Source organism: Bufo bufo, chromosome 4 (genome assembly GCF_905171765.1).
Source record: "Bufo bufo chromosome 4, aBufBuf1.1, whole genome shotgun sequence".
In the NCBI taxonomy this organism is placed as follows: Eukaryota; Metazoa; Chordata; class Amphibia; order Anura; family Bufonidae; genus Bufo; species Bufo bufo.
The window spans coordinates 251,739,344-251,766,852 of NC_053392.1; the positions used below are offsets into that span (position 1 = coordinate 251,739,344).

The 27,509-nt window shown below is 47.5% G+C and overlaps 1 protein-coding gene across 1 annotated transcript in view; it reads left to right on the plus strand.

The window, feature by feature from the left end:
* The first annotated feature begins 5,599 nt into the window (after nucleotides 1-5,599).
* ABCF3 (ATP binding cassette subfamily F member 3) overlaps nucleotides 5,600-27,509 on the plus strand; it is a 37,518-nt gene continuing 15,608 nt past the window's right edge. The window contains exons 1-10 of the mRNA XM_040428501.1: nucleotides 5,600-5,717; nucleotides 7,009-7,156; nucleotides 9,162-9,238; nucleotides 10,301-10,353; nucleotides 11,377-11,474; nucleotides 13,841-13,963; nucleotides 14,052-14,318; nucleotides 25,658-25,738; nucleotides 25,830-25,889; nucleotides 26,184-26,240. Coding sequence (XP_040284435.1) covers nucleotides 5,645-5,717; nucleotides 7,009-7,156; nucleotides 9,162-9,238; nucleotides 10,301-10,353; nucleotides 11,377-11,474; nucleotides 13,841-13,963; nucleotides 14,052-14,318; nucleotides 25,658-25,738; nucleotides 25,830-25,889; nucleotides 26,184-26,240 — 1,037 coding nt within the window. The 5' untranslated portion in view covers nucleotides 5,600-5,644. The remainder of the gene's footprint in view (nucleotides 5,718-7,008; nucleotides 7,157-9,161; nucleotides 9,239-10,300; nucleotides 10,354-11,376; nucleotides 11,475-13,840; nucleotides 13,964-14,051; nucleotides 14,319-25,657; nucleotides 25,739-25,829; nucleotides 25,890-26,183; nucleotides 26,241-27,509) is intronic.

Below are 27,509 nucleotides of genomic sequence, written 5' to 3' on the forward strand. Positions count from 1 at the left end.
TTCACCATATTCTGACCCCCATAACTTTTTTTTAAAGTTCTCTAGACATCTACTGAGCTGTGTGGGCGCTCATTTTTTGGGGGACAATCTGTAGTTTTTATTGATACCATTTTGGAGTATGCGTGACTTCAACAACCATGACAAATACCAAACACTGTGGAATTAAAGAGGACCTTTCACTGATTCTTACCCTATGAACTAAGTATACAGACATGTGGAGCGGCGCCCGGGGATCTCACTGCACTTACTATTATCCCCGGGCGCCGCTCCGTTCTCCTGCTATGCCCTCCGGTATCTCCGTTCCCTAAGTTATAGTAGGCGGAGTCTGCCCTAGCGCTGGCCAATTGCATTGCAGAGCTCACAGCCTGGGAGAAAATAACCTCCCAGGCTGTGAGCTCTGCGCTGCGATTGGCCAGCGCTAGGGCAGACTCCGCCTACCATAACTTAGGGACTGGTATCTCCGCCTACTATAACTTAGTGAGCGGAGATACCGGAGGACATAGCAGGAGAACGGAGCGGCGCCCGGGGATAATAGTAAGTGCAGTGAGATCCCCGGGCGCCGCTCTACATATCTGTATAGTTAGTTCATAGGGTAAGAATCGGTGAAAGGTCCTCTTTAAGTCTGTGTAACTCTAGAGCACCACACTATACCAGCGGTGGAAGTCACTCTTGCTTTAGAAGCCTGTAATCTAGAGTCAATTGATAGACTTGCTACACAGATCTACAAGGAAACCATCAGAAATGTAAAGTTACAGTACATGCAACCTTACAAAATATTAATGGAACGCACGTAACTAATGAAAATGTTAATAACATTAAAGGGGTTATCCCATGACTAATGTAAAGAATGAAAATCAGACATCATATAGTCCATGACAATCTCTAACACAGCTAGAACCAGCCTTGTACCTCACATGGGTCCAGAGATCTTCCCATTCATTGCTCTGCTAGATTTATATCAAGGGGAGTGTCTTTTCTGCTGCAGCTCAGGGGGCGTGTCTCATCTCTCCCTATCACAGCTCAGGAGCCAGTTGAAGGATGAAACTGAGCATGTGCGGCCATCTCAGTGAGCAGGACAAAGAAATAACAAAAAAACAAACAGCAGGTGGCGCTATACAAATATTGTGAGAAAAGAACATACAAATGTTTGGGGGGAAGGGGGGGGGGGGGTTTGCCGCTGATTACTGTACAGCTTAAAGGGGCTGTCCAGGATTTCATTATCCTCAAGAGCTCAGACACCCCGCCAATCAGCAGTTACCTAGTAGCTGTGGCTCCATCCATGGTGCAGTGGACAGAGCTTCAGCAGTGCTCCCATTATTTTCAGTGGGAGTAGCCCTGCTCTTACCAACTCCATCAACTACACAATGAATGGAGCTGTGTTTCAAGCTACAGCTGTTCAGCGGGTCAGTGGGTATTGGGGGGTCAGACCTCCTGAGGTAGGCCATTAATATTAAAATCCTGGACAACCCGTTTAAGTTAAGTCTCATTAACTTTGCACATTTCTATCCAGATGTCTATTTTTTACTGTATTTCTTTGTGAGCTATGTTTCCATTACTACTCCCGAACCCCTCCTACAGACGATACTTAGTGGGTCCCCAGCACCCGCGTCCCTCCGGATCCCTGTAGGCCACCACTGCATCATCTCCTTGTTGTGCGGATCAAAACGTCCAGCCATGGGGGGAGCAGCCAATAGCAGGCAGCTAGGGACCGGGTATCGTCTGTAGGAGGTGCCAAGGCATTGTGGGGGGTATTCGTACTATTGGATAACCCCTTTAAGGATGTCCTAGAACCTGAGGATAATGAGGACCTCTTTACAGGCATAGATGACAGCCTATCTGCTAATGTCAGGAAGACACACTTGGTTCAGGGATTGCTAGGACTTTGTCATTATTTAGTATTGGTCCTCAGAGAAGGGAAAGCTGTAACCCTGTTCATGGGATAAACATTAGGACAAGCGGTACAGATATTTGGATCTCTCACTTCAATGGCGCCGCCGCTGCAAGGGAGTGTGATGAAGAGAAAGCTGTGCTGACATGGAGTGCTGCCTCCTCTTCAAACAGCTGATCGGCGGGGTGTTGGACCCCCACAGATCAGATATTGATGACTTATAGGTCATCAATGTATACTGCCTGCACAACCCCTTTAAGTGCATCGTGTAGTGTTTAGCCTGAATAGAATTCTATACTACGAGGGCCACAACACCAGAACTGCAATTCACCCACGATATAGTACAATCAGATACTGTCGGGATAAAGTAAATATAATATACAAAGAGCAAGTAGCAGGGTGTGAGGGGGTACAGACTGTAGAGCATAGTAAATGTATGGTGTGAAGACAAGTCCCAAAAGCCCCATAAACAGTAGGGTTGTGTGATTTCCCTGTCTGTACTGACTGGAAGTGCACTAGAGAAGAAGCTGGACAGGACAATGCCACTGCTATGGGGCCTGTGGTGAGATGGGAGCCCCCTCTGCTTCTCAATATAGTCCCAGGATGTTACGTGGATCAGAAAGCTCCGAAACCTCTTGTCAATGGCCTGTTTTATGTAAAGGGCTTCTCTGAGACCAGGACCAGACCAAAAGTGTGGTGTGCCGTCTACACACGTCTTTGCTGCTGGCCGATCAATGCCCTCAGCGGTGGCATGCCTTGCCAGCACACGAAGGTGTGCACCCCCTAACCCCTAGGTACTATATACAGTGGCGGAAATAATTATTTGACCCCTCACTGATTTTGTAAGTTTGTCCAATGACAAAGAAATGAAAAGTCTCAGAACAGTATCATTTCAATGGTAGGTTTATTGTAACAGTGGCAGATAGCACATCAAAAGGAAAATCGAAAAAATAACTTTAAATAAAAGATAGCAACTGATTTGCATTTCATTGAGTGAAATAAGTATTTGAACCCTCTAACAAAAAAAGACTTAATACTTGGTGGAAAAACCCTTGTTTGCAAGCACAGAGGTCAAACGTTTCTTGTAATTGATGACCAAGTTTGCGCACATTTTAGGAGGAATGTTGGTCCACTCCTCTTTGCAGATCATCTCTAAATCCCTAAGGTTTCGAGGCTGTCTCTGTGCAACTCTGAGCTTGAGCTCCCTCCATAGGTTTTCGATTGGATTAAGGTCCGGAGACTGACTAGGCCACTCCATGACCTTAATGTGCTTCTTCTTGAGCCACTCCTTTGTTGCCTTTGCTGTATGTTTTGGGTCATTGTCGTGCTTGAACACCCATCCACGACCCATTTTCAGTTTCCTGGCAGAGGGAAGGAGGTTGTCGCTCAGGATTTCACGATACATGGCTCCGTCCATTTTCCCGTTTATGCGAATAAGTTGTCCTGTGCCCTTAGCAGAAAAACACCCCCAAAGCAAAATGTTTCCACCCCCATGCTTGACGGTGGGGACGGTGTTTTGGGGGTCATAGGCAGCATTTTTCTTCCTCCAAACACAGCGAGTTGAGTTAATGCCAAAGAGCTCTATTTTGGTCTCATCAGACCACAGCACCTTCTCCCAGTCACTCTCTGAATCATTCAGGTGTTCATTGGCAAACTTCAGACGGGCCTGCACATGTGCCTTCCTGAGCAGGGGGACCTTGCGAGCCCTGCAGGATTTTAATCCATTGCGGTGTAATGTGTTTCCAATGGTTTTCTTGGTGACTGTGGTCCCTGCTAATTTGAGGTCATTAACTAACTCCTCCCGTGTAGTTCTAGGATGCTTTTTCACCTTTCTCAGAACCATTGACACCCCACGAGGTGAGATCTTGCGTGGAGCCCCAGAGCGAGGTCGATTGATGGTCATTTTGTGCTCCTTCCATTTTCGAACAATCGCACCAACAGTTGTCACCTTCTCTCCCAGCTTCTTGCTAATGGATTTGTAGCCCATTCCAGCCTTGTGCAGGTCTACAATTTTGTCTCTGACATCCTTAGACAGCTCTTTGGTCTTTCCCATGTTGGAGAGTTTGGAGTCTGCTTGATTGATTGATTCTGTGGACAGGTGTCTTTTATACAGGTGACTAGTTAAGACAGGTGTCCTTAATGAGGGTGACTAATTGAGTAGAAGTGTCTAACCACTCTGTGGGAGCCAGAACTCTTAATGGTTGGTAGGGGTTCAAATACTTATTTCACTCAATGAAATGCAAATCAGTTGCTATCTTTTATTTAAAGTTATTTTTTCGATTTTCCTTTTGATGTGCTATCTGCCACTGTTACAATAAACCTACCATTGAAATGATACTGTTCTGAGACTTTTCATTTCTTTGTCATTGGACAAACTTACAAAATCAGTGAGGGGTCAAATAATTATTTCCGCCACTGTATACATAAACATAACACTATTCATTTTGACAAAATTACCCTTTATTGTTAACATAACAACATAGTGCAGGAGTAGCCTGACTGCAATTGCAACATGGCACTCCCTAAGCTGGGGCCCACCTGCCCCCAGCTCACCACCTTGCGCTGGGAAACCGCGCCCACCTGCTACAGCTGTGCCCCCAGGCGCATTCGGGGCACCCGCAGTGCTGCTAGTCTCTCCCCCACATTTGAGTTCACCCTGGTGTCCAGCTTGTGTTGAATCACCCGCCGTGGTCCCCCATCAAACCACTCTTAGTGGGAGTGCCGTGACCGGGCCCTACGCAACACATATTACAATACACACAGAGGGTACTTACAGGGACTCACGACCACCCTGAAGTCCGGCAGCGGTGGGCTTGCTTGCACACTATAGGAAAAAGTGCCGGCCTCTCTGGTGGCCGGGACCGCGGGAGCTCACATAGGCTGGTGCTTTTTCCTATAGTGTTCCAAGCACGTCCAGATTACAGGGTGGTCGTAACCATGGAAACAAGCAGTGTATTATGTGATGGAAAAATGAATCAAGCCAGCAAAGGGGGCAATATGGACAATCACAATACATTAGTAAGTGCCTTGTATTAAAGCGGTTATCCAACCCCTTTAATGCCCGGGCCCCTCATACAGGTCATACTTACCCCACTCCCCGACACCTGCGTCGCTCCTGATGCCACCGCTGCATCTCCTCGTCACATGGATCAAAACATCCGGCGAAGGGCAGCCAATAGCAGGCTGCGACAGGGACAAGCCTCGTTCCCATCATGGCCTGCTATTGGCTAATCCCCCCTTCACCAGATGTTTTGATCCGCGTGACGAGGAGATGCAGCGGCGGCATCAGGAGCGACGTGGGTGCAGGGAAGCAAGGTAAGTATTACCTGTATGAGGGGCCCGGCTGGGCATTATAGGGGTTGGATAACCCCTTTAAAGGGGTTCTGCAGTTTTTTTAAACTGATGATCTATCCAGGGGTCCTGGGTGTCGGACCCCCGCCGATCAGATGCTGATGATCTATCTAAAGGATTTAAAAAACTGCAGAACCCCTTTAACTTTCTCTACATGATAAATGCCACTTGCTGAAGTTAGACAACCCCTTTAATCTCTATTTTCTATCCCCCCAGTGTGTTCAGGCATTACAGTCTGCACATACTGAGCGGTACAGTGAAACGCAGACTACAGAACAGAGCAATAGGAAGTTCCTTCTGTCAGTGACGTCACCGCTGTGGAGGGCGAACTACATTTCCCATCATCCTCTGCTCTTCCGGAGCGCATGACCTCCTTTCAAGCCTGCGCTCTGCCTGCCGGCCAACATGGCGACCTTCGTGGAGATCCTGAGGAGCGAGTTCCCGCAGCTGGACGCCGAGCTCCTTCAGTATGTGACCGGTAAGAGGACGCGGCCTCGCCGGAGCAGTCAGTGGCACGTCAGGAGGTGCCACACACCGGTTACCCAGGCGTGCCTGGGAATGTAGTGGCCACACATGCGTCTGCCACTGATCTGGGTACACCGCCACGTATACCGGCTACATGGGGTGACCGTGCCACTGGCTTCTATGTGTCATCAGATCACACATCCACCAGCAGAGTATATACAGCCTGTATTCTGCAGATGGATTGGCAGAGCATTTGTGGAATGCTCATCCTATATATACACTACTACCATTTACTATATGGTGGAGGGGTTTTCAGTAAGTGACATATAGCAGAGTTCTATTCCTGCCCCTTGGAGGAGGTCAATTAGACAACTGTTCCCTGCAGACTATGTAAGGTATATCTGATCCGCCTGGTGTCCTTGTCACTCTCTGCAGTGTTTTCCAGATTTAATTTGTGGCCACGTTTAGGACCACGTATAGTCGTTCCCTTTATGAATGGGTCCATGACACCTTTGATGGGTGGGTCTGTCGGGACTAAACCGCCTAAAGTAACGATCCGGTTCAAGAAAGAAAATAGGAACAGAACACTCACATGGGGCCCTGATTTGTCAGTTCCCGTCATCCATGATGGCCGCACCGGTTCCCAGACTACCTGAGGCACACTGCGCAGTTGGTAGCCTAGTAGACTTCCTGCTGCCCTTGGATTGGCCAGTACGTGAACAGTGCCAGCCAATCCCAGGGCTGGAGAAGGAGGAAGCAGCGATACACAGTGTGTACGGGGTAGTCTGAGAATTGTGGCCGTCGCGGATGACCGAAGAGGAGCCTGAGAATTTGCAGATCTGACATTAAAAAGATGGGAGTCGCCACGTTTTACCCAGTTAGGCGTCATACACAGGCCCGTATTGTGGTTCCGCGTCCCATTCGCTTTGCAGACAAGAATTGCCGTTTCTCTAAGAAGATTGCGACATGGATGGGATCCATATTTTGCAGATTTGTGGTTTGCGGACCGCAAAACAGGTAAGGTGGTACAACAACTTTCTCTCCCATCATTACTTCAGTGGAACTCCATGGTCTTCTATGGGCTGCAGCCCCTGATCAAGAAGTAGTCCCCCACATCCAGTGTACACCAGTTCCTATGGCTATGAGGTTGTGAAGGGTCCATCTCCAGCTACATTTTCTCCTCTCTCATGTTCCCATTGTCTCAAATACCTACAATCTAGGTTTAGATGTATATAAATTGGCCCAATGTTAATCCTAATATCAAAGTGCCATGTCTAATATTCACCATTACTTTATCCCACCAGATGTCCTGGACAGTGGTCAATCTGACTTTGAATCGGAGAATGACTTGTTTGAGGCAGTGGGAGAACTTCTGCAGGATGTGTCTGGAGATACCAAAGATGATAATGACATCCGTCACATCTGTCAGAGGATGTACAGGACTATGCGGATGTGAGTATACCCTACCAGCCAATGTCATGCCTCCTTCAGGCACATGGAGAAACCAATATTCTGCCCCCTGACAAGGAACTGGGGTAAATCTACCTAATGGGTCCTTCAGTAAGGGTTCAGTCACACGTCCGCAAATGGGTCGGCATCCGCTCCACAATATCGGGAACGGGTGCGGACCCATTCATTCTCAATGGGGCAGGAATGGATGGGGAGAGCACACTATGTGCTCTCTGTATCCGCATTTCTGGAGCGCGGCTCCGCAAAAAAATAGAACATGTCCTATTCTTGTCCGCAATTACGGACAAGAATAGGCAGTTCTATGGGGGGTGCCGGCCAAGTGTATTGCAGATCCTCAATACACTACGGACGTGTGAATGGACCCTAACACTTTTTTTATTTTTTATATACAGGCGGTAGAATGGCTTAATAAAAAAAAAAAAGAAGCATTACTCACCTTACCAATTCCCTGCACTGCTGTTCTGTTGCTTACTGGGTCCCATCCTCAACCAGTGATTGGCTGAGGCGGCATCTCCTGTGTGTTGAGCAGAGACCAGCAGGAACACAGTAAGCAAAGGAACGGCAGTGGGAGGGTGGTCATTGATGTAAGTAATGCTTCTTTTTAAAAAAAATAACTATTCTACAGTATATATTAGGGCTGCACGATATGGGAATTTTGTGCGATTGTGATTAGGGCCCTAAAAATTGCGATTCGATATTTTAAGGGAATTGTGCTAGAGGTCTATTTGCTTGGATTTTCCCATATGAGCCGCTGACGCGGCTGGGTATGACATGGTTATGTGGGGGATCTGTGCGAGGACGCTGTTATGTGGGGGATCTTATGCTGGTCCCCCTCATGGCCCTATGTGTCCCCTCATGTGTCCTAAACTGCGCACATAACTGGCTTTGTGTGTAAAGTATTTTACTAGTGTCTGAAACAAGCTCTCTCCTATTGATAACATGGCCAGCCTCTGTACTCACTGTCACTATGAATGCACTGCAGCGAGCTGGCCGGCCGGCACTTAGTAACGCTCCTGCGTTCTGAATTAAGTGGGAGGAGCGTTACTAAGTGACGTCAGTCACGCGCTGGCCGGCCCGCTCGCTGCAGTGCATTCATAGTGACAGTGAGTACAGAGGCTGGCCATGTTATCAATAGGAGAGAGATTGTTTCAGACAGTAGTAAAATACTTTACACACAAAGCCAGTTATGTGCGCGGGGCCCCTTCATGTATAATCGCTGCATTTTCGGGTCGGCCAAATCGCCATATCGCATTTGGCAATTATCGCGATTCGATTATTTTTTCGATATATTGTGCAGCTCTAGTATATATAAAACATTCTATCCCGCTGGACCCAAACGTGAATACTTAAAAGGGTTTTCTGACATTTTTATACTGTTGACATCCTCTGGATAGGTCATCAGTATATGATCAGTGGTGGTCTGACACCTGGGACCCCTGCCGATCAGCTATTTTTTGAGAAGGCACCAAGCACAGCGCCATACATTTTATAGCAGCTGTGCTTGGTATCTCACTCAGCCTCATTTACTTAAATGCGGATGAGTTGCTTTTAGACCACGTGACACGTGAGCGGGTCATCACTCGGCCAAGGGAAAGCAGCAAGAAGACCGCGACCCTACTGCAAGCATCGGTGCCTTCTCAAACAGCTGATCAGCGGGATCTCCACCGATCAGATACTGATGACCTAGCCAGAGGATAGGTCATCAGTATAAAAATCTTGGAAAAACCCCTTTAACAGTTCTGCTTATGGTTTCTCGTATTTCGGTTATCATTGTAGAGGTGCAGCTTTGTCCCCACTGCCGAGGTGGTTTACGCTACGTTCGCAGACAGCGACCATGCTGTTTCATTGCCTTTCTGCCATTTTTCCATAATTAGCAGCTTATACCGTGGAAATAACAGGGGTGGGTGGGGGGTTATAAAGCTGAAAGGGTTCTGTTTTTCTGTGTGGGATGTCATATAACTGTATCGCATTCTTCAATGTGCTCCAGGGAGAATAATCATGTCCCGTCACAAGCGCAGGTTCTCCTAGATGCTCCTATCCAGCTCTCTCAGATAGCCGATTATGGTAAGACTATAAGAGCTGTCTTCTTACTCATCTATGCATGTCTCACTCCATTATTTGACAGATGGCCTCATGTTATATCTAGTGAAATTCGTATGTCGCCTTGCACATCACTGCCAGGAGGTTTGTTCTCCCACATATCGTCTTTGATGTAAGGGAGGACTGGATTCCGGCAGAAGCAGGACATGAAACATTTCTAAATTAAATAAAGGGGTATTTGTCCTTTTCCTTCTGCACTCGTCTGATCCTCGTTTTGGTCAAGAAAGACATGTGGAAGAGTGGGTCTCGCAGACGCGATGTGAAAAGGCCCCGATATGCACCCGATTATTCAGGACAGCACTTGCAATAGGTGACAAGACGCAGAACACTGATCAGAGAGAACCCTAGGGCAGACATCCTCAAACTGCAGCCCTCCAGCTGTTGCAAAACTACAACTCCCAGCATGCCTGGACAGCCTACAGGTATCAGCCTGCAGCAGAGCATTGTGGGAGTTGTAGTTTTACAACAGCTGGAGGGCCGCAGTTTGAGGATGCCTGCGTTAGGGGCTACCCAGTTTGGGTTTTGTTTCTGGATGTTCTGCACTCTAATCACTCCAATAATACAGAACACTTTAAAATCCTTCACCCACACCATCCCATTGATGCCTACTCAAAGGAACTGCGCTGTATTTTATTTCATCTGGTTCCTCCTCTTTTGGATTGGTAGTGAGTGTTCATATTCATAAAACTTTTGATATGTCATAGTGGCATAATAAAGGTTTTGATCAGTGGGAGTCTGAGTGTTGAGACCACCGCCGATCACTGGAAGGAGGAAAGAGAAGTGCTCGCATATCGCGCTCTCTCTTCACCGCAGGGGACGGAGTTGAGATGAGCTCATGGACTTTCTATTGACAGCCACCTTAAAAGATTGTCGTATGTGATACATCCACCATTTTATGCTTGTCAGCACTTTCATGTTAAAGGACATTAACGAGATTTGATAAGAAATCGCTTTCCGCAATTAGTCTCTACCGGTTTTGTATCAGGCATGGGCTCGCGTTAAGGCTTCTTTTTTTTTGTCTCTTAGATGTTGGCGGTGAGGTCTTAAGTGTCTTGTTAATGAAAAAGGACCAGTCTTCGGTAAGATACCTTTAATCTACCTTAATAAATATATTTGTGAAGAGAGGAGGAGTAGTTATGAGAGCTAATCATTAATGCATTATCCATGTTAGAGAGGTTCCCCTGGACCTCATGTAGCACCACAGCCTGCCCTGTTCATTGTGCTGGTTGGCCTGAGTCCTGGAGATTGGGCCCCCATCAATCAAATATTGATGGGGATCCTCAACTGGTGGACTCTGGTCCAAATCGGGACCACTAATGCCAGCTGTCTAGACCCCTGCATGTCCTGATTTCAAGTGCTCCCTGCAGTGCAGTGGTGTCATCACGCCGGATGCACTGAACCATAGACGGTCATAGCACAGCCTGGAACAGACCCGCTCCGCTTTGTTCATCAGGGAAGGTGAGGCAATAAGAAGCATCAATGTGAGGAGCACTTAAAGGGCATAACTCTGAGGGGGCCCTTAAGGGGGGTATCATACTGTGTGGGTGGCACCAAGGGATCATCCTGCTGTGAGGAGGCACTTCTAGTCCTCTCACTAGCACTAAGGGATCACTTAGTGGATATCCTGCTGTGAGGGGGGCACTTAAAGGGGTTTTGTCACTTCAGCAAATAGCATTTATCATGAAGAGAAAGTTAATACAAGGCACTTACTAATGTATTGTGATTACCCGTATTGCTTCCTTTGCTGGCTGGATTCATTTTTCTATCACGTTATACGCTGCTGGTTTCCACGGTTACGACCACCTATCAATCCATCAGCGGTGGCCGTGCTTGCACAAGTATCGGCCTCTCTAGTGGCCGGGACCATGGGAGCTAACGTAGGATGGTGTTTTTTTTTCAATCTTTTTCTATACTGCTATGTTATATCTATATTTTGTTCAGAGTAGGTTCTGTTGTTACTTGAGATAACTAATCTCACCTCAATGTCAGAAAACCACAATTTTTACCTCCGAACCTGTATATGTGTTTGGTACATACGAGCTTGTGTCTGAGTTTGTATGTGTTCCCTTTTTTCCGGACTAACGTCATTGTTTTATCCCCAGACTGTTAATGTAAAGAAGCTGGAAAAAGCAGAAGCCAAATTAAAAGCAAAACAAGAGAAACGCTCCGAGCGGGAGACGCACAAAGGCAACGGGAATGTGTAAGTGTGAAGTTATTGGGGGTCTCACATGTTAGAGTATGCTAACATGTCTCAGACTTGCCTATGGCAAATCTGGCATGTACTTAACCCCTTCCTTCCCAGCACCATACATATACTGAGGAAGGAGGGGTTCTAAATATGGTGCCCGCTCGCGGGCGCAATAGCCACCGGGTCTCTGCTGTTTCAAACAGCAGAGGCCTGGGGCGAATGTGCAACCAGTGATAACTCTGATCAAATGTGACCACCACATCATTCTGGGTAGGGATGTCCCGATACCGATACCAGTATCGGTATCGGGACCAATACCGGGCATTTGCACGAGTACATGTACTCGTGCAAATGTCCCCGATACCACTGCCGATACCTGTGCGCCGCTTCTATGTGTCCGTCCGCGGCCCCTGCATCTCCCACAGCTAACAGCTTCACAGGCAGCAGCAGGCAGTGTAATTAGAGCCTAGAGTGGAAGCTAGCCCCGCCCCTCCCCGCCCTCCAACCAATCAGAGGCAACCAGCACTGACTCACAGCACAGGGAGCGTAGTGCAGGGACTCAGAGAATCGTCTGACAGTTTATTAGTTAAAAGAATCCAATGAGTCACAGACCGTGTCATCGAGTTCCTGCTCTGCGGCTCCCTGTAAGTCCGTCGGGGGGAAGGGGGGGCATTATTAGCATAGCATGTAGTGGAGCTGTGTGTGTACAGGGTGCATGTAGCAGAGCAGGAAGTCTGGGGTGACACAGTCTCTGACTCATTCGATTCGTTTTAACTAATAAACTCTCAAACGATTCTCTGAGTCCCTGCAATAACTATAATTACATCACAGTCTGCTCCACTGCATTCACTGCAGCAGAGCTGTGTTTGCCAGGAGCGAGTCCCTCTAAAAGTGATAGTGTCTGTCTTCTATGGCCCTGGTCCTTCCCTTCCTGCCTGCAAGCTGCACATTGATCTCTAAAAGCAGGCATTAGGGCAAGAAGAAATATACATTACTGTATGATGGCCACAAGACTATTATACTGAGGAGGGGGGGCTTCAACAATTGTTGTCCTGACTCCTTACAGTAGCGTCTCCTTGTGGCTGCCCCCATACAGTGTAACGTCTCCTTGTGGCTGCCCCCATACAGTATAACGTCTCCTTGTGGCTGCCCCCATACAGTATAACGTCTCCTTGTGGCTGCCCCCCATACAGTGTAACGTCTCCTTGTGGCTGCCCCCCATACAGTGTAATGTCTCCTTGTGGCTGCCCCCATACAGTGTAATGTCTCCTTGTGGCTGCCCCCATACAGTGTAATGTCTCCTTGTGGCTGCCCCCATACAGTGTAATGTCTCCTTGTGGCTGCCCCCATACAGTATAATGTCTCCTTGTGGCTGTCCCCATACAGTATAAAGTCTCCTTGTGGCTGCCCCCATACAGTATAACGTCTCCTTGTGGCTGCACCCCATACAGTATAATGTCTCCTTGTGGCTGCACCCCATACAGTGTAACCTTTCCTTGTGGCTGCCCCCCATACAGTATAAAGTCTCCTTGTGGCTGCCCCCCATACAGTATAACGTCTCCTTGTGGCTGCCCCCCATACAGTATAACGTCTCCTTGTGGCTGCCCCCCATACAGTATAACGTCTCCTTGGAATGTTATAGTTCTGTTTTTGGGCCTTTTGGTTGGTCAGTGGTCAGAAAATACATGTGTGTGTATTTTATTGTTAAAATTAGTATCGGTGAGTACTTAAATAAAAGTATCGGTACTCGTACTCAGTCTTAAAAAAATGGTATCGCGACATCCCTAATTCTGGGTCAGGAACGGCTCCCCCATGTGGAGATCGGGGGAGCCATTCCTTCACTTTGACGAACTGGGGTCTCTCTGACCCTCTTGCATATCAGAGCTGTAGTTCCTATGGAGGCCTGCAGGTAGTAGGGCTCCATAGGATAACTGGAAATGCAGCTTAGATTGTAGTTCTATTGAACTACAGTGTAAGCCAAAAGCAATCAGAAGATTGCATATTTTAGCCTCCTTTGCTAAAATAAAATAAAAAAATTCAATTTTTTTTTTCAAAATAGAAAATGAAAATAGAAAAACGAAAACTCCTCCAGGATTTGAGGCAGAAATCCAGGGCTGACACTCAAATTTCTACCACGGATGTGCCAACAAATTCTCCATTCCTTTGCATTGGATCCAGAATGTTACCAGATTTAATGAGGATTTAGGCATGGTATACATACCTAAATTATCATTAGATCCTGAGCTTGTGAACATAGCCTAGGTTTAATGCATGGACTGCACACAGAAGCTATAACCATAAAAAAAACAACTTAATACTAAAGCTACTTACTATATATATATATATATAAATTTTATTTTTTCTCGCAATGCATGCAGTGTAATGGAAGAAGCTTCAGCGAGTCAAGCTGGCAACAAAAAGGAAAACCGAATTGAAACTAGTGGCAAGAACAAGTCATATGATATTAGAATTGAAAACTTTGATGTGTCATTTGGAGAGAGGTGATTATACAGAAGACAGTACAAGCTTAAAGGACCTAATAAGTTTATAAATTGTATAGTTATACATACCCTTAACTTGTCATCACAGGGTCCTTTTGACAGGTGCTGAGTTGCATTTGGCATCAGGGCGGCGATTTGGTTTAGTGGGCAGAAATGGTCTGGGTAAGACAACATTACTGAAGATGCTTGCAAGTCGCAGTCTTCGTGTTCCCTCCCACATCAGCATCCTACACGTGGAGCAAGAGGTGGCAGGAGATGACACTCCAGCACTGCAAAGTGTACTAGAATGTGATACATTACGTGAGAGTCTTCTGAAAGAGGAGCGAGAACTTAATGCACGAATCAGTGCTGGAAAGTAAGTGAATGGAAATGCTTAAATGGGTTTCACTGGATTAGAAAAACATGGCTGCCTTCTTCCAGGAATAGTGCCACACCTGTCCAAAGGTTGTGCATTAATTTATGTGAGAGCTGAGCTGCAATAACAGACATAACCCATGGACGTGTGTTTCTAGTTCTGGGCGACACCAATGAGGGCAATTTTAAAGGATAATGTAGCTTAGAGGCACAAAACGTCTGCTAAATATATTTTGTTGAATGTTCTTTGCAGAAAGTACTGTAGAGTAGATCATAAAATGTCTTTTGTCAAAACTTTCTTTGAAAAGGACTTAAAGTGTACCTGTGGTTTTATATGATTTTTCAGAATAAGATGCCATGTGTATGCATGAGTAATATCCCTATATCTGATGATTATCATGTCTGCCCATAGACTACACCTAGAGAAGTACTGAACAGCATAGATGTGAAGAAAGCACCTGGGGGGATATATAACACTTAGGCCGTTGTCATGTGAGCGATACTGATTGTGTCAGGATCTGTTAGGGAAAAACTGATGGTTTTGCACACCAGTTCAATCAGTTCTTTCTACGATTGTGTTCAGTGTGTGTGGTTTTTCCATCTTGATTGCATGCTTTTTTTTTTTTTTTTTTTTCACTTGTGTAGAAAAATTGAAGAATAACAATTTAAATGTCCTAGCAAAATCAGTGAAAAAGGGATTGCATCTGGATGCTTTCAGTTTTTTTTTTTTTTTTACACAAGCCCCGTTCACTTCAATGGAGCCGGAGCTGCAAGAAAAACGCATAATATAGAACATTCTGCGATTTTATTTATTTTTTATTTATTTTTTACACAAAAATGATGCGTGAAAAACGTGTGCACAGACCCATTGAAATTAATGTCAGGATGCTACACATTCATAACAGGCATCGCATCCAGACAGAGAACCCGCTGATATAAGAGACCTGACTATTGGATACTGAGTCATGGAAGTACTGTCTCCCTTGAACTTCCTCCCTCCTAGTCTCCCTCTATATAGAGGCAGACCGTCTAGACAGATTTCTTACAAATTTCAGAGAAAATGTTAGTTTAAGGCGAATGCACACGGCCGTGTTCCGCGGCCGAGAGCGGTCCGTGGTATGCCGGGCTGGATTCCTGTTCAGAACAGGAGCGCACGGCGTCATTGGTTGCTATGACGCCGTGCGCTTCATGCCGCCGCTGCTGTACAGTAATACACTCGTATAGATCATGCAAGTGTATTACTATAGTGCAGCGGCGGCATGAAGCGCACGGCGTCATAGCAACCAATGACGCCGTGCGCTCCTGCTCTGAACAGGAATCCAGCCCGACATACCACGGACTGCTCTCGGCCGTGTGCATTCGGCCTAAAAAAGGAAGGGGATTAGGGCAACAACAGATAACTGGAGAACATGAAATTTCTCGCCCAATTCCTTGGGGGACACAGGAAACCTTGGGTATAGCTCATCTCCATAGGAGGCGTGACACTAAGTGAAAACTGTTAAGCCCCTCCTCCAGCAGCTATACCCTCAGCCTGGAGCGAGCGACTACCAGTTTTTTGCTTAGTGTCAAGGAGGCAAGACACTCTCTGCACTGCAGAGCTGTCTTTGCTAAAGATTTTATTTTTTCTCTTTTTATTATTTTCAATTTATTTCCTTTTTTCAACAGGGACAACAGAGTCGCAAAGACCTCTCTGTTTTCCCGGGGTTGAGCTGCGCCAGTGCCGGCTATCCGCACTGCTGCCTCCCCCACAGAAGAAAAGGAGGACCAGGGCAGCCCAGCTCCCCTGCATCCCGCCAGCACAAGGGTCGCCCGCCTGCAAGCCCCTCTCCAGCTTCCTGCCACTTCGGTGCCAGTGGCTGAAGGGGCGTCCCTGCTGGATGGACTGAGGGTGAAAACGTCGACTGGTGAGGTGGCTATGCAGCCGTTCCTACCCCCCCTCCCCCCCTTGTTAGGGCTCTAATTTCTGCTGTCCCCTCTGCCTAGCCTTGTCACCTTTACAAGGCTTCCTGTCGGCTTCCCCCCTTTGTGTGTGGAGCGGAGCGGTGCTCGTGGGGGAGGGTTTATTGCGCAAGATTTACCTCAGGTGCGGCGGCCATGTGGGGCCGCCTTTTGTTATCTCGGCCAGTGCTGCCGCTATGTTCAGCTGCCGGCTGACTTCTCTTGCCGGCTACCGGTGTGTCGTTCGCCTCCGGTTTATATGGAGGTGGACGGGGGGCAAATATTCTCTTCGGCGGCATATTTGTTTGAATCGCGCTCGAAAGTTCCAGCGGGGGGCGGAGCTTCGTTCCGCTTCTCCAGTGCATGTTAGGCTTCAGTCAGGGGGGCGGACGTCTTTCTTCCCGCTCTTCGCTGGCCCCGCCTCTTCTTCGTGCCAGCCTGCTCTCAGGAAGGGGGAAGAGGATCGTTTTTTACCTCAGGTGTTTCCGCTGCTGTTTCCGCTGCTGTTGCCGCTGCTGTTGTCGCTGCTGTTGCCGTCCGCTCCCACTCTGACCTGGTAGGACTGTTGACCCCTTCTAGCTCTGCAGCCCTCTGGCCTGGACGCATTTTTATTTACTTCAGCCAACATGTCTGACCCCTCAGCGCCGGCTGGTCCTTGGTATCATACCTGCACCGCATGTAAGGCGCCCCTTCCTCAAGGGCAGCCTGACCCGCATTGCTCGGCTTGCAAAACCCCATTACAGGGTCCGCCATCTGTTGTCACCCCCTGGCCTATTGGATCCCCCTGACTGGGCTAGATCCCTTTCCCAGGCTGTGGTCAGTCTCTCTAACGTTGTGGGCCGCCTTGCAGAGGTATTGCCCTTATCGCAGCCGGATATTTCCCCTGCTGGGCCCTCCGGGTCCGCTATCTTAGCTGACCCGTCTGAGTCCCTCTCTCCAGGCGACACCTCCAGAGCCCGTCAACCCCAGAAGCGGTCCAGGGCGGAGCGCCTATCATCCTCGGATGCTTCAGTATCACCCCCAAGGGTGCGCTCTCAGTCGGGCCCTTCCTCAATACAGGATATGCCCTCTGAAGGGGAACTAGTTGATTCAGATTGTGATATGGACTCGGCCTTGCCATTTAAAACTGGCTTCTGCTGTGGGCCATCTTATTAACAATATTCGTGATACCTTTAAGATTCACGATGATCCTCCTAATTCTGAAAAAAACTGTGTTTCCTTTTTTCGCCAAAAACAGACGTCTGCGGTTTTTCCCCTCCACGCTGACTTCTCGTCGGTGGTTTCCAAGGCCTGGGCCCGTCCTGATGCCCGTTTTACCCCGCCTAAGAAGTTGGATATCTGTTATCCATTTCCGGCGGATTGCATTACAAACTGGGCGTCACCACCCAAAGTCGACCCCCCGGTGGCCCGTTTGGCCAAAAGCACGGCTATTCCCGTTGCTGATGGCTCTTCCTTACAATCCACTGAGGATCGCCGTATAGAGGCCATTACCAAAGGTATCTTTGCAGCCTCCGGTTCCGCCCTCCGGCCGGTCTTTGCTTCCGCTTGGGCTGGAAAAGCGGTTTCAGAGTGGGCTTCTCAGCTGGATCAGGAGCTTGAATCTGACGTCCCTATTCAGGACCTCCGTGCTCTAGCCCAACTTAACGTTCAAGCCGGCAAATTCGTCTGTGAGGCATCCCTGGATGCGGGAGCTCTCATAGCCCGTTCGTCTGCCCTGGCCGTTTCGACTAGGAGGGAGCTTTGGTTAAAGGTTTGGACGGCGGACTCCACGTCAAAGCGGTCTCTTACTGGCCTTCCCTTTACTGGTTCTCGATTGTTCGGGACCCGCTTGGATGAAATCATATCCGAAGCCACGGGGGGGAAGAGTACGCATCTTCCTCAATCTAGGACTAGGAGCACCACTCGAGGCCGTCCCACCTTTTCTCGCTTCAGGTCTTCCCGCAGGGCTCCCGCACCTCGCACCTCTTCAGGTCCATCCCCTAACTCTGTCCAGGACAGACGTAAGAAATCTTTTTTTTCGGACCCAGCCCTCCTGGCGCAAGTCACAGCCTGCTCGCCCTCCCGCGACCAAGCAGAACACTACCTGAAGGTGCGCCCCCACCCACCCGGGTGGGGGGACGTCTCCTCCTGTTCAGGGACTTCTGCCAGGCGCACGTCTCCGATGCCTGGGCTCTCGAAGTTGTGTCTTCCGGGTACAAACTCGAGTTTGCGTCCCTCCCCCCAGTTCGGTTCTTTCGCTCCCGGGATCCCCAAGGAGCGGCCGATTTCTTTACTGCCACTCGCACCCTTCTGGACAAAGGGGTCATCGCTCCGGTTCCCATGGAAGAAAGATTCAAGGGGTTCTATTCGAACCTTTTTGTGGTCCCCAAAAAAGAAGGCTCGGTTCGTCCCATTCTGGATCTAAAACGGTTAAACAGTTTCCTTCGTCTTCAGCGATTCCGGATGGAGTCTCTCAGGTCGGTGGTGGCCTCTCTGGAAAAAGGGGAGTTCCTGGCCTCTATCGACATCCAGGACGCCTACCTTCATATTCCAATCGCTCGGTGTCATCAGTGCTTTCTGCGCTTTGCAGTGGGGTCCGACCACTACCAGTTCGTTGCTCTCCCCTTCGGGCTGGCGACGGCCCCTCGCGTTTTCACAAAGGTCCTTGCCCCTGTCCTCGCCTTACTTCGTTCCAGGGGAGTTTTTCTTCTTCCATATTTGGACGATCTCCTTATCAAGGCACCCTCTCTGTCACTGACATCCGCCAGTGTGGACCTCTCGCTACAAACCTTACGCCGGTTCGGTTGGATTATCAATCTTCCCAAATCCTCTCTTGTTCCATCCAGGCAACTGATCTTTCTGGGGATGCTGCTGGATACAGATGCAGCGGAGGTTCGGCTTCCGTCAGAGAAGCGCCGGCTCCTTCATCGGTCGGTTCGGAGCCTTCTGACCCACCGCCATCCTTCCTTCCGGTTCAGCATGCGGGTCTTGGGACAGATGGTGTCCTGTTTCGAAGCAATCCCCTACGCGCAGTATCACTCCCGCACCTTTCAGACTGCCATTCTGTCCGCATGGGACAAGTCCCAGGAGAGTCTGGATCGGCACTTTCCCCCCCCCCCCCCCAGGTTCGCTCCTCTCTCCTCTGGTGGTTACGGACCCCTCTCCAAGGGAAGTCCTTCCTGCCGATAACTTGGTTGGTGATTACCACCGATGCCAGTCTGCGGGGTTGGGGGGGGTGTTTCCTCCTCGGTCCGTACAAGGCACTTGGTCTCCATCGGAGTCCAAACTGCCGATCAACGTTCTGGAGCTGAGAGCGGTTCTCCTCTCACTCCAGCATTGGACTTCGCTGCTTCAGGGTCACCCTGTTCGTGTCCAATCGGACAATGCCACGGCTGTGGCATACATAAATCATCAGGGGGGCACTCGCAGCGCGGCGGCGATGAGGGAGGTGTCTCTAATCCTTCGCTGGGCGGAAGTTCATGTTCCAGCCATTTCGGCCATTTACATCCCGGGGGTGGACAATTGGGCGGCGGATTTCCTCAGCCGGACGACGATCGACCCGGGCGAGTGGTCTCTGCACCCCGACGTCTTCGAGTCTCTTTGCCTCCGTTGGGGTCGTCCGGACGTGGATCTCATGGCCTCCAGATTCAACCACAAGCTTCCCACCTTCATGGCCAGAACCAAGGATCCGGACGCTTACGGCGCGGACGCGCTCGTCCTTCCCTGGACAGAGTTCTCTCTCCTCTACGTTTTTCCGCCCCTGCCTCTTCTTCCACGAGTCCTTCGGAAGATCGCGGCGGAAGGCACGCCTGCGATCCTAATAGCCCCGGATTGGCCTCGTCGTCCTTGGTACGCCGACCTTATGTTGCTCCTGGCAGACGCTCCCTTGCCTCTGCCTCTAAGAGAAGACCTCCTCTCTCAAGGGCCGATCTTCCACCAGCATTTAGGGTCGCTACGTTTAGCGGCGTGGTTATTGAAACCGCGGTCCTAACGCGGCGGGGGTTTTCTGCTGACTTGGTCCGTACCATGATTCGTGCGCGCAAACCGGCATCGTCCAGGATTTATTACCGAACCTGGCGGGCCTATTTGAATTTCTGCGAGACCTTAGATGTTCATCCCCTTCGGTTTTCTCTCCCCACGATTTTATCCTTCTTGCAGTCTGGTCTGGACTTGGGTTTGGGTCTCAGTACCCTAAAGGGTCAGATCTCAGCGCTTTCGATCCTCTTTCAGCGACCTCTGGCTCCGCTCGGTCCAGTTAAGACTTTTCTTCAGGGGGTTGCTCACTATGCTCCCCCGTATCGCGCTTCCGTTCCATCTTGGGATCTTAATGTTGTGCTGACGGCTCTCCAATATTCTCCTTTCGAGCCTCTGCGCAGGGTTTCCCTTCGCTTGTTGTCTTGCAAAGTTTTTTTCCTCGTTGCCATCACGTCTCTTCGGCGTGTGTCTGAATTGGCGGCACTTTCTTGCGTAGAACCCCTCTTGGTTTTTCACCAAGATAAGGTGGTTCTCCGCCCGGTTCCGGATTTCCTTCCGAAGGTGGTGTCCGCTTTTCACCTGAATGAAGATATTGTCCTTCCTTCTCTGTGCCCGTCCCCGTCTCATCCTCGGGAACGGGATCTTCACCGTCTGGATGTTGTTAGGGCTCTGAGGATCTACTTGGATGTAACTAGACCCTTTCGGCGCTCGGATTCTCTATTTGTGGTTCCGGAGGGTCCGCGCAGGGGGCTGGCGGCATCTAAAGTGGTTATTGCCCGCTTCATCAAGATGGCTATTGCTGAGGCTTACCGTGCTAAGGGCAGGGAACCGCCCTTTGGTGTTACCGCTCATTCTACCAGAGCGGTCGGGGCTTCCTGGGCTCAGCGAAATCGAGCTTCGACTGAACAATTGTGTAAGGCGGCCACCTGGTCTTCTTTGCACACTTTCACCAAGTTCTACAAGGTGAACACTTATGCATCGGCGGATGCTGCTTTGGGCCGCCTGGTCTTGCAGGCGGCGGTGCCTTAATGCCTATGGTGCCTTAATTCATCTTGGGTTGTGGTCCCTCCCTATTTGTGGACTGCTTTTGAACGTCCCAAGGTTTCCTGTGTCCCCCAAGGAATTGGGAGAGAAAACGAGATTTTTGTATAACTTACCAGTAAAATCTCTTTCTCGCTCTTCCTTGGGGGACACAGCACCCACCCATTGTTTTGGTTGCCCTGACGGGTGTTTTTTGACTTGTTAGTGTTAATTTGATTGATCCTTGCCTTTGTTTTAACTACTTGGGCACATAACTGGTAGTCTCTCACTCCAGGCTGAGGGTATAGCTGCTGGAGGAGGGGCTTAACAGTCTTTCACTTAGTGTCACGCCTCCTATGGAGATGAGCTATACCCAAGGTTTCCTGTGCCCCCCAAGGAAGAGCGAGAAAGAGATTTTACTGGTAAGTTATACAAAAATCTCGTTTTTTCTCTGATAAGATATAGAAATTTTTTTTTTTTTTTTTTTGTCTGTGCTATTGATTTATGCAAAGCTGTTACTGACAATTTTTAAAGAAGTTTTCCGGTAGTAAAATAATCACCTGTCTTTAGAATAGTTCATCAATATCTGATTGGTGTCGGACCACCTCCAAGCAGGTATTGATCACCTATCCTGAGGGTAGGTCTTCAGTATTCCAATCCTGGGAACCTCCTTTAACCCCTTAAGGACATAGGACGTACCGGTACGCCCTATTTCCCGAGTCCTTAAGGACCAAGGACGTACCGGTACGTCCTGACTAAAAATCTGTATTCCGGCGCCCCAGGGGTTAATTGGAACGGGATTTCGGCTGAAATCATTCAGCCGGCATCCCGTAACAATGCAGGGGGGGGTCATTTGACCCCCCCGTATCGGCGATCGCAGCAAACCGCAGGTCAATTCAGACCTGCGGTTTGCTGCGCTTTTTGCAGTTTCTGATCGCCGCGGTCCCTGACCGCGGGGATCAGAAACTTTAGAGTGGCTAAAATCATTATTTTTCACCCCCCCCTGCACCCCTGCACGATTTTATGCCGGCGGGTGGTGCGGGGGGGGGTGTCGCATGCGGTGGGGGCGGTGCGGGAGGCGGGCGGTGCGGCAGGCGGGATCGCGATCCCCCGCCCGCCTCCCCATGAACGATCGTTGGCTTCTAGTGGGTATACCAGGGTGCCAGCACATTGCTGGCACCCTGGTATAAACGGCTGACATCTGTGCAGATGTCAGCCGTTTAACCCTTTCCATACCGCGGTCCGTACGGACCGCTGTATGGAAAAAGTTAACTGTCATCGGTCAGGGAGCTCCCTCCCTCTCCATCGGGGGGCTGCTGTGCCTTTGCAGCCCCCCGATGGAGAGGGAGAGAGCCCCCAGAGAGCCCCCCTCAGCCCCGTGCTTACCCTTCCCCGTCTGCGAAGTTCTGAGCAGACGGGGAGGGTTCCCATGGCAACAGGACGCCTCTCAGGCATCCTGCTGTCCATGGTGCTGAACAGATCTATGCTGAAAGCATAGATCTGTTCAGTGTAAGTAAAATACAGTATAGAACAATATATATTGTTCTGTACTGTATTATACAGACATCAGACCCACTGGATCTTCAAGAACCAAGTGGGTCTGGGTCACAAAAATGTAAAAAAAAGTGAAAAAAGTTAAGATAAAAAAAAAAACATTTATCACTGAATAAAAATTAAAAAAATAAAATAAACTACACATATTAGGTATCGCCGCGTCCGTAACGACCTGATCTATAAAATGGTCATGTTACTTTCCCCGCACGGTGAACGCCATAAAAATAAAAAAATAAAAACTATGAGAAAATTGAAATTTTGCCCACCTTACTTCCCAAAAAAGGTAATAAAAGTGATCAAAAAAGTCGCATGTACGCCAAAATAGTACCAATCAAACCGTCATCTCATCCCGCAAAAAATGAGACCCTACTCAAGATAATCGCCCAAAAGCTGAAAAAACTATGGCTCTTAGACTATGGAGACACTAAAACATGATTTTTTTTTTTTCAAAAATGAACTCATTCTGTAAAACTTACATAAATAAAAAAAAAGTATACATATTAGGTATCGCCGCGTCCGTATCGACCGGCTCTATAAAAATATCACATGACCTAACCCCTCAGATGACCACCGTAAAAAAATAAAAATAAAAACAGTGTAAAAAAAGCCATTTTTTGCCATCTTACGTCACAAAAAGTGTAATAGCAAGCGATCAAAAAATCATATGCACCCCAAAATAGTGCCAATCAAACCGTCATCTCATCCCGCAAAAAATGAGACCCTACTCAAGATAATCGCCCAAAAACTGAAAAAACTATGGCTCTTAGAATATGGAGACACTAAAACATTTTTTTGGTTTTAAAAATGAAGTTATTGTATAAAACTTACATAAATAAAAAAAAATGTATACATATTAGGTATCGCCGCGTCCGCGACAACCTGCTCTATAAAAATACCACATGATCTAACCTGTCAGATGAATGTTGTAAATAACAAAAAAAAAAAACGTGCCAAAAAAGCTATTTCTTGTTACCTTGCTGCACAAAAAGTGTAATATAGAGCAACCAAAAATCATATGTACCCTAAACTAGTACCAACAAAACTGCCACCCTATCCCGTAGTTTCTAAAATGGGGTCACTTTTTTGGAGTTTCTACTCTAGGGGTGCATCAGGGGGGCTTCAAATGGGACATGGTGTCAAAAAAAACAGTCCAGCAAAACCTGCCTTCCAAAAACCGTATGGAATTCCTTTCCTTCTGCGCCCTGCCGTGTGCCCGTACAGCGGTTTACGACCACATATGGGGTGTTTCTGTAAACTACAGAATTAGGGCCATAAATATTGAGTTTTGTTTGGCTGTTAACCCTTGCTTTGTAACTGGAAAAAAAATATTAAAATGGAAAATCTGCCAAAAATGTGAAATTTTGAAATTGTGTCTCTATTTTCCATTAAATCTTGTGCAACACCTAAAGGGTTAACAAAGTTTGTAAAATCAGTTTTGAATAGCTTGAGGGGTGTAGTTTCTTAGATGGGGTCACTTTTATGGAGTTTCTACTCTAGGGGTGCATCAGGGGGGCTTCAAATGGGACATGGTGTCAAAAAAACAGTCCAGCAAAATCTGGCTTCCAAAAACCAAACCGCGCACCTTTCACTCTACGCCCTACTGTGTGCCCGTACAGTAGTTTACGGCCACATATGGGGTATTTCTGTAAACGGCAGAGTCAGGGCAATAAAGATACAATCTTGTTTGGCTGTTAACCCTTGCTTTGTTAGTGGAAAAAATGGGTTAAAATTGAAAATTAGGCAAAAAAATGAAATTCTCAAATTTCATCCCCATTTGCCAATAACTCTTGTGCAACACCTAAAGGGTTAACGACGTATGTAAAATCAGTTTTGAATACCTTGAGGGGTGTAGTTTCTTAGATGGGGTCACTTTTAGGGAGTTTCTCCTCTTGGGGTGCATCAGGGGGCTTCAAATGGGACATGGTGTAAATAAACCAGTCCATAAAAATCAGCCTTCCAAAAACCAAACGGCGCACCTTTCACTCTACGCCCCGCTGTGTGGCCGTACAGTAGTTTACGGCCACATATTGGGTGTTTCTGTAAACGGCAGAGTCAGGGCAATAAAGATACAGTCTTGTTTGGCTGTTAACCCTTGGTTTGTTAGTGGAAAAAATGGGTTAAAATGAAAAATTTGACAAAAATATGAAATTCTCAAATTTCCTCCCCATTTGCCAATAACTCTTGTGCAACACCTAAAGGGTTAACAATGTATGCAAAATCAGTTTTGAATACCTTGAGGGGTGTAGTTTCTTAGATGGGGTCATTTTTGGGTGGTTTCTATTATGTAAGCCTCGCAAAGTGACTTCAGACCTGAACTGGTCGCTAAAAATTGAGTTTTTGTAAATTTCTGAAAAATTTCAAGATTTGCTTCTAAACTTCTAAGCCTTATAACATCCCCAAAAAATAAAATATCATTCCCAAAACAATTCAAACATGAAGTAGACATATGGGGAATGTAAAGTCATCACAATTTTTTGGGGTATTACTATGTATTACAGAAGTAGAGAAACTGAAACTTTGAAATTTGCTAATTTTTTTCAAATTTTTGGTAAATTAGGTATTTTTTTGTGCAAAAAAAATAATTTTTTTGACTTCATTTTACCAGTGTCATGAAGTACAATATGTGACGAAAAAACAATCTCAGAATGGCCTGGATAAGTCAAAGCGTTTTAAAGTTATGAGCACTTAAAGTGACACTGGTCAGATTTGCAAAAAATGGCCTGGTCCTTAAGGTGAAAATGAGCCCGGTCCTTAAGGGGTTAACTCTGGTTGATATGGGCAATTTTATGTCACATCTGTCTGCACTGAAGTATATAGATCTTTATAATGTGTTTTGGTGTCTGCATACTGTTAAAATGTATTTCCTCTTTCCAGGGGAGATGGTTCAGAGAGCGTCCGCCTGTCCGAAATCTACGCAAAACTGGAAGAAATAGAGGCAGATAAAGCACCTGCCAGGTACAGTGTCATATAGCGTACGTTTATTTCTCCAAGTTTTTTCTTTCTTGGTCCAGAATAATTTCCTTTTATGTCTGTTTTTCCTCCTCAGAGCCTCCGTGATCCTTGCAGGACTGGGATTTAAACACACTATGCAACAGCAATTGACCAAGTGAGTGGCATTAACCCCTTTTATGCCTGATGCTCTTGAGTGTTGTAAAAAATGTGTTAATTGATGCTGTCAAGGAGGGAGGGGGCGTCTTTCCTAGTGCAGTTGTGAGGTGGGCACCTCTTTAACTGAGTAATTATAGTATGGTTTTTCATACCTCCAGGACATGTTATAGCTAGTAGTGCTAACTCAAAATCTAGGCTTATTTATCCAGATCGTCATGTAGATTTTATTTTTATTTTTTTCCCTAAAGCTGATTGTCTTTTTAACTGTTACCTAACACTTCTCTGCTGTCAGGGAATTCTCTGGTGGATGGCGTATGAGGTTGGCACTGGCACGGGCTCTGTTTGGCAGGTACTGTATCACATAAGTTGTATAAAGAGAAGTTGTCCCATTCTGTACGTTTTCATATTATTCTTTTAACACCTTCCTGCCTCTGTCACCCAAAGCATGCCAGTACTGTTTGGCACTGGGTTTGTGATTAGTACTGGGTTTTAAATACAGAATGTTTCCATACACTGCCATGAAAACTATTGTAAGGACTGCATGGAGGTGAAGAGGGGGCTGGGATACATGATGTGTAAGTGATCTGCAGACATAGGAGACCTATAGTCTTGTCTCCCCTGCCCTGCCTTATATGCTCTTACATCTACATGTGTCTACACCAACCATTGGTGGGACCATTGTTCTTTTTAAGTATGACATAAGTCTTATCTGCGATCTATTAAATTAAATAGTTCCCCCTTGGAATGTGTGATTTCAGAGGGCAAAGCAGTGCCCCTCATGTCACCTAATTCTCCTATAAGCTTCCCAGTCACTTCACCTTTCTGTACCCGTATTCACTCAGTCATTGCTCACTTTTACATCCCCATAGTCTCTGCACAACTCCATTGTCACTACCCACCACAATATCCCCCCCCCCCCCCATCTGCATAACTGATTAACCCCTTACCCCTGAAAATTCATTATGTTTATAGTGGCCTTTCTTGTGACTTCTCGGCACACCTCTCCTTACTGTATTCTGTCCCCCTGTCAATAAATCTGACCACATTTTCCACTTACGGTTACTTCTTTTCCCACCCTTCCCCACCAAAATGGTCCTAGGCAGTGTATACTATTGATTACACAAGACGGGCAGCACTGGGCAATTAAACGGGTCATGCCATGATTGATGTTGTACATGACAATATTTTTCTAAGGCCACTTGCACACCTGCGCTTTGCATTCCTGCAAGCTGTTCTCAGATGGAACAGCCTGCCGGGATGAATTGGATCCGGCACAGCCGGAAGCAAACGCGTTGTCTTCTGGGCCCATTGAAATCTAATGGGATTCGGCTAACATTGCATTCTCTTCTGGATGACAAGTGGAGGAACATCCGGACACAAACCGCAGCATGCTGCGTTTTTGTGTCTGGACGATTTTCTGTTTGCCTGCCGGAACAGGCTACCGGACATCTGCTAATGCGGGTGTGAAGGTATCCTAACAAAGCTAGAACCAGAAAGAAATACAAAGAAAAATGCTTGAACAGCTCACCCAAAGTCCACATTGTCCAAAACCTCCCAATAAGTAAGTAGCAAGGTTGCAAAGTAGCAAATTTAGATGGATCGAACGCCTAAATTAAAA